This window comes from Ipomoea triloba, chromosome 7 (assembly GCF_003576645.1).
Source record: "Ipomoea triloba cultivar NCNSP0323 chromosome 7, ASM357664v1".
Classification (NCBI taxonomy): Eukaryota; Viridiplantae; Streptophyta; class Magnoliopsida; order Solanales; family Convolvulaceae; genus Ipomoea; species Ipomoea triloba.
Window position 1 is genome coordinate 13109696 of NC_044922.1, and position 8389 is coordinate 13118084.

Consider the following 8389-nt stretch of genomic DNA (forward strand, 5'->3'; position numbering starts at 1 on the left):
TCAAGAAATTTGCAATGAAAGATTTCCCATTAATGTTTCGGATTATACATGTGCAACAAGAGAGAACAGACACAAATCCAACAACCGATTCTATAATCTAAGCCCCAAGAAGACAAATTACCACTGAAATTACTGTTGTTTATCATATCCCTAAAATTCTACACCCAAAAAGAAACCAATCAAACCTTCAAGAGCTTGTAAACTTGGTCACCGCCTTAGTCCCCTCAGAGACGGCGTGCTTAGCCAGTTCACCGGGCAGCACGAGCCTCACCGCCGTCTGGATCTCCCGGGAGGTGATCGTCGGCTTCTTGTTGTAGCGCGCGAGCCGCGAAGCCTCCTGCGCCAGCTTCTCGAAGATATCATTGATGAAGCTGTTCATGATCCCCATGGCCTTGCTGGAGATCCCGATGTCAGGGTGTACCTGTTTCAGAACCTTAAAGATGTAGATCTTGTAAGTCTCGGTGCTCTTCTTCGCCTTCTTCTTCTTCTTCTCGCCGGAAGCGGCGCCGGCCTCCTTCGGGAGCTTTTTCCCGGCCTTCGGCTTCTTCTCCGCCGGCGCCTTGTCGGCGACGGCCGCCGCCTTCTCTTCCGCAGACTTCTTCTCCGCCTTTGGAGCCATCTTACAAGATTTCGAGAGAGAGAGAGAGATGGAAAACTGGAAAATCAAAGGGATTTTAGATGGATTGTTGGCGGGTTTGAAAGGGATGGGGTTTGGATTTATATAGGGATTGGGGGATGATACTGGTGGAAGATGATTGGTTAGTCGGGCTGCGCACGGATTGATGAGGTGGAAGATTATTGGACGTCGGATGAGGATTTTGAAAATTCGGGTGTAGATTCGCGCTTCTCGGAGTGAATTTGATTTGGCGCCCAACTCTTCCGCTTTTGGAGTTTTGGGAGCAGTTTTGCTGACACGTATAAGGATAATTTCACGTTGGTTCCTGAATCCCGAAGTTTTTAATTTCTTTCAATATTATAATATCCAAAAAATTTCAATTTCGTCTACCATAAATTCACTCCCAAACCATTAATCAAATCAATCTAGATACGAGACTCACAAGAGTCTAACCTTAATTCCCTAACCATACATACTCCTATCATTTTATAGGTTCGGACACATTAAAAAAAAAACTTATCTCAAATTAACATGTATTTTTATATCTAAATTTAAATTAGATAAAAAAAAAACTAATATCAAATAACATGAAATAAAATTCACAAGTTTCTAACACAATTATAATCATGAAAAAAAATCCTAGGTGCTTTCCTAAACGCAAAATAATTAATAAATGCATTGGCAAAATATTTGTCATTTTAATTAACGGTTTGTCTTTTTTTTTTTAGAAATCACGTTTCTCATTTCGGTAGTTAATTTCCTATATATATATATATATATATATTGTGTTGTTCAGATTGGCGGTTTTGATTTGTTTGTTGTTGATGCAAATAAATGAATTCGTATGTGATATTCGTTAATTGAACTATATGAGAATAGTTATAGGATTGTTTTTGAAACAATTAGATGATCCGAAGGTTAGGAGGATGAGATCTGTGTATTTGTGTTAATATTCTGTGTATTCTTTGAAGGCATTCTATGTATTGTATACTATGATTCTGTGTATTGTATACTATGATTCTGTGTATTCATGTTAGGGGTACTTAAACATACGTTGTGATGTGTTTTGTGTATTCGAATGTTAGGATGATGATTTCTGTGTAGTTGTGTCAATATTTTGTGTATTTCCTGATGTCATTCTGTGTATTCTAGACAAAGATTCTGTGTATTTCCTGAAATCATTCCCTGAAGTCATTCGAAACAGCGTCTGTCCAGTCACCCGTCCACTAACATTCGAAATGACGTCGTTTCAAATTGGGTCCACAATGCACTGTGGGCAGGGTCCACGATATAACGATTGTGATCTCCTTAATAAATAAATAATTATAATTTATAAAAAATGAATAATCAAATTTAAAATCAAATAAGCTTAAAAGCAATAAGATTGTTATCATAATAAACAAGAAATTAATTATTAGTAAAATTTTATAAAATAAAACTTGCAAACAGGGACAGAGCTAAAATTTTTCTTGATTAGGTGCGAGAAATCAAATTACTTTAAAACGTAATAAAATATTCATAACAAAATAAGAAACATACTTAATTGGATAAAATGATTATATTCGAATTGATATGATATTTATAATTTTTTTCTTTTAACTAGATCAATTTTAAGTTTTTATAAAATAATTTGAATACGAAAACACATAATAGAAACTTCTAGATTACATTGATTAGATGATTCATAAAAAAAGTAAAATATCATTTAATTTTTTAAATAATTGAATCACAAAATATATTTGATATAAATTAAACAATCAAGTTAAATAATTTTTACAATTCATAATTCATTATAAAAGCTCACAAAATAACACATGATATATAAATATAAGTATTAAATTAATCAGTTATAAATTGATTTCAAAATTATAAATAAATCTCACAAATCAAAATTTTATTTTTCTGAGATGTAAAAAAATCCATTGAACATGTAGCTTCAGAGTCAGCAAATTATTCTGTGCTGCTGGTATAACTATTGCTAAAGGGTCTTGATCCTGTGACCTTTAGCATAACTACCATATGCCATACATACATACATACATCCGAGAACTGGCGATCACGAAGCATCTCCGATGTCAACCCACAAAAAACAGGGAAACACCGAGGCACAGCACGCGCCGCAAGCCGAACACGATCACAATACAACAACTACTTCGTGACCCCATTCCCGGGGAAACAAAAAAAAAACATATACATTATAATCTAAACAAAAAAAAAATCATAACAACAACCCAAAAAAAATATAACACAAAAGAACCAAAGAAAGAAAGAAACCGCAAATCTTCTATATATATATTAAAACAAAAGTGCTAGCTTTCCAGCTCATTTTAGTCCAAAAAATTTGAAATCGGTCAACATAATATTATATAATAATTCCTTATCAGAAATTCTAGACTTCCTTATCATTCCTTATTTATGGTTAAAATTGACAAACTATTCAAAATATGATTCCATTCCTTATTATACATGGAAATTAATGAAATATTTTATTCAATTCCATTCCTGTACGGAAAGTAATAATTATTAAACAAAATTATAGTTATTATACCATGCAATTCAATTATGGTTCAAAATATTTTAATCTTGCGTATTTTTAATATATATATATATATATATATATTACTATATGATTTATATTATAGTATTCAAAAAAAATATTACTATATTATGTAAATGTACGTAATTAAATTCCTATCATGATAATATTCAAAAAAAATTTCAACAATCAAATTACTATATGATGTATATTATAGTATTCCAAAAAAATATTACTATATTATGTTAATGTACGTAATTAAATTCCTCTCATGATAATATTAAAAAAAAATTCCAACAATCAAATTACTATATGATGTATATTATAGTATTCCAAAAAAAATATTACTATATTATGTTAATATACGTAATTAAATTCCTCTCATGATAATATTCAAAAAAAAATTCCAACAATCAAATTACTATATGATGTATATTATAGTATTCCAAAAAATATTATTATATTGTGTTAATGTATGTAATTAAATTCCTCTCATGATAATATTCAAAAAATAAAAATTCTAACAATCAAATTACTATATGATGTATATTATAGTATTTCAAAAAAAATTACTATATTATGTTAATGTATGTAATTAATGCTATTCAATTATACGGTTGCGTTTTTGTAGGTTATATATGTATTTATATAACATTATATTACAATACTTAACAAAATTATTTATATACTTATATTAACAAAATAGTCACATGGAAAGTAATAATTATTAAACAAAATTATAGTTATTATACCATGCAATTCAATTATGGTTCAAAATATTTTAATCTTGCGTATTTTTAATATATATATATATATATATATATATATATATATATATATATATATATATATATATATATATATCTATATGATGTATGTTATAGTATTCAAAAAAAAAATATAATCTATATCTATACCTATATCTATATATATTAAAACAAAAGTGCTAGCTTTCCCGCTCATTTTAATCCAAAAAAATTTGAAATCGGTCAACATAATATTATATAATAATTCTTTATCAGAAATTCTATTTATGGGTAAAATTGACAAAATATTCAAAATATGATTCCATTCCTTATTATACACGGAAATTAATGAAATATTTTATTCATTTCAATTCCTGTATGGATTCCATATTTATGTACATATATTAACAATCAAATTACTAAATGATGTATATTATAGTATTAAAAAAAAATTACTATATTATGTTAATGTACGTAATTAAATTCCTCTCATGATAATATTCAAAAAAAATTCTAACAATCAAATTACTATATGATGTATATTATAGTATTCAAAAAAAATATTGCTATATTATGTTAATGTACGTAATTAAATTTCTCTCATGATAATATTCAGAAAAAATAAAAATTCCAACAATCAAATTACTATATGATCTATACACTTAAAAAAAAACTAATCTATACATACCTGCTTTAGAAATGTCTTATAATCCATGAAGTACTAAAGTTCTAGATATTTTACTTCAGTAATTCTGAAATAAAGCACTAAAAAGTTATAATTCTAGATAATTTTCTTTATTAGTGATGTAAATTAAAATAAGTATAAAAATTTACATTTTCAAAAAAAAATATAAAAATTTACAATAACAAAATATAATATACTATCAATGTCATCTATAAAAAGATTTTCAATAATGTGTAATTCAAAACAATTACATTGGTATACTATTATGTTTTATTTTTTTACAAAGATGATAAAATTGTTATATATTTACATAGAAAATATATCATCCGTATAAATAATTTCTATAGCTGAGTTGCTAGACAACGAGATAATTAGCCTAATTAATACAACTCATAAACATTGATATATAAAATGTTTAAAGTTTCAACACCGGATGCATATATATACACATTGGCTATTAATTGGGCAATTATTTGCTCAAATTCAAGCAATGATAACATCAGAAAACATAATCGATCAATTGCACTATATAATATTCGACATTATAATTTACATAATTATATATCGATCTAAATATTCTTAACATATTATAGCAAATTCATTCCGTGCAACGCACGGGCGAAAATACTAGTAAAAAACATAAACTCACAATCAAGAACAAAATAGGACACGTAAACCATGGGTTTGTGCCTGCGCGCCACAATGCATGGGTAGAAACAAGCCCCTCGATCAAAAACCGACACCAATTCAGTTGTGGCACCGTAGAAACATCATCTATATGGTGAAACACCATCTGGTTGCAGTACCCATTATTCATGCAGAAATGAGCGATGAAATCAACAACATCATGAAATGACGCTTAAACCACAACCCCCCGTCAAGATCCTCCTGAACAAAATCTGACACTTAAGCCAATGCAATATCATGACGACTCTTCCCAAATTTCGCCCACCACTTAGTTAACAACTTACTCTTCGCGTATCTATCCCGACATGTAATGAAAACATCACCACGTGGGAACCCCATTGATGGATTTAATTAACCCGGGGGTCCGAATTATTAAACCCAAATAAATGACAATAATAGTAATGGATAAGAATGTAGATAAATGAGCTATTACACCTTGGAGCACGCATCCTCCTCCCTAACCAGTAAAACCTCCCCCTCACCCAACTGAATGCACATCCTCTCAGCATCAAAATTTTCCAACAATCACTGACCCAACAGAACTGGCAACTCTTTAATCTTCAGCTCAAGAATATCACCAAAACCCAAAGTAGTAATGTCTTTCTTCTGCTGTGCAGTAAGGTATTCTAAAGCCTTAACCAAAATGGAAGGAGGCACCCGAACTCTTAATCGAGGAAACCTTTCGTACTCATCATCGGTCAAAACATTATCGGGGATGTCACACAGTGGATCCTACCTGTTCCTTCCTAAAGAAGGAACCAGACCTTCAACGAAATCGTCATCGTCAATAGGAGATTGGGACGAAGACGCCACCACTGGTGATACCCTAGCCCTTTTCGCTGCCATAAACAAACCGTGCACAAATGAAGACAAAACCATGCACACAATATACCACAAACTCACAACATAAACACATATCCAAACTATACTGAATAATGAAAATCACCATGTTCATCACCATCTATGCAAACTACTCTGGAAACACAGTTTATATCAACACAGGCACGGGTGACACATAATATATGAAACACAGGCACACAATTTATATCAATGTACTGAATTAATTAGGGATAGGTCACTACGTAATGAATTAATTAGTTTACACACTTCCAACTAGGCATCTCCATTTTTATAATTTAGTTAACACCTAAATTTGAGTACGTCAAAAAAAATGTTTAAAAACATTCTCTAAGGATAAAAAAAAATTAAAACTAGTGAAATATATTAAAAATAAAACGAGTGAAATGTATTAACACCTAAATTTGAATAAGTCAAAAAAATGTTTAAAAAAGTAGAACCCTCACGCGACTTCACCTACACATTGGTGGCAAGTAATATATTAGACACTGGCATTCAATTTATATCAACTTGCATACAAATATTCATACTATACCTATGCATACATCCTACCAAACATTGGCACACAATTAACCACCACTTGGCACCCAAAAATTAGAATCAAGAAACCCCCTATATGTTTGCAGAATTAAAGTTGTCCAAAAAAAAAACATAAACTTTTAACAAGGAAAAAAAACGCCACAAACAAAAAACATATGTTTAGAAAATGCCTAACACAAGAAATAAATTACAACAGAGTCGGTAGTACTCAAAAAAAAATTACAAGAAATTTAAGACCCACACATCCATAACTAGGAAATAACTCCATGATTTCACCACTATTTATATACATGCATCAAGCATTAAACTATCATGCTAATTTAGTTACACATGGGTAGCACGCAATATATAATATATTAGCACACAATTTATATCAATTTGCATACAATATCCACACTATGCTTAGGCACACAGTCAACCAATCCAACATTGGCATGCAATACTAATTGGCACCCAAAAATTCGAATGCAGTCCAAAAAAAAAAAAGACAATTTTAACAAGATACAAAAAACAGAATAGAACACAAAAATAAAATACCAAAAATTTAAGAACCACACCTCCATGACTAGGAAAAAAACTATATATTGCGACCATTGCTAATATATACATGCATAAAAAAAGGCAAGACAATTTTCACAAAAAGTGGTTTAAACAAACAAACAACAACACACCACCAATAAGAAAGAACACCCCCCCTCCCCCCAAAAAAACCCTAAAACCCAATAGCCACCCGAAACCCCCACCCCCGCCCGCTCGCGACTTAACTAGAAAGCAAAACATCAACAATATAACCACATGCCAGCAACCACATCCCCGTCCCCCCTCCGCCCAAAATGCAAGCCATGCAGATTGAAAAACAATCAGCACCAGACGCGACAAAAAAAAAAATCGACAAGGAAATCGCAAAACCCTACCTCCACTTGCTGTCTCCCTAGCTTGACCAGGACACTGAGGTCGCTGCCCGCCACCACCGGCGTCCGCCATCGCTACCCCGTCTGTTAGCCAACACGTGACCACCAACATAACTTCCGCTACCTCCCCTCCGCTGCTTACACACGACTGGAGCCTTCACCAACATCAAAGAAACAGACTGCGCTGACCGTCGACCAACGAACGACGACCGGTGTGAACGCTTGAACCCTCTCATACGCAAAGAACAACAAAACGATGTCTTCGCCAACACCAATACGCGAAAGGTTTGCGGTTGGTTCAAAAACGAAAGTGAACGTGTAATCAAAACTAATTTCAAAAGTGAAAAGGAAACTAAAAGTCACGGTAATTAAGCCTACAAAAATTAAAACTCCCACCACAATGACAAAAACACCCCTCATTCCTATTAATTCAATACCAGATATACGCATAAGCTAAAAATAAACACACAATTAAGAATAATCAACACCATCCAATATCTCAATTTGACGTACACGATTAATCCTCAAAGTCCTTTATAATATATAGGTCCTCATTGGAATACACTTCAGCCTATGTATATATATTATAGTAATCATCATGCATTCATTGTTATGGACTTATGGTGTTCTTGTGATTCTGAATTAGTTATTGTATTTGCATTTAACTTGTTATGGACTAAGGTTATGTTTGGTATAACTTATTTTAGAGCTATAGTTTATTTTAAGCTACAGATATATAAGTTATAGCTCTGTTAGTAAAACATGAGAAGTTAAAATAACTTACTCTGAGTAGTGTTTTTCAAAATAAGC

The 8389-nt window shown here is 31.6% G+C and overlaps 1 protein-coding gene across 1 annotated transcript; it reads right to left on the minus strand.

Annotated features, from left to right (window-relative positions):
* LOC116025665 (histone H2B-like) lies at positions 1-685 on the minus strand. The gene has a single exon (XM_031266983.1). It carries the CDS (start codon positions 617-619, stop codon positions 188-190), a length of 432 nt encoding a protein of 143 aa, XP_031122843.1. The 5' UTR covers positions 620-685; the 3' UTR covers positions 1-187.
* Between the last annotated feature and the right edge of the window lie 7704 nt (positions 686-8389).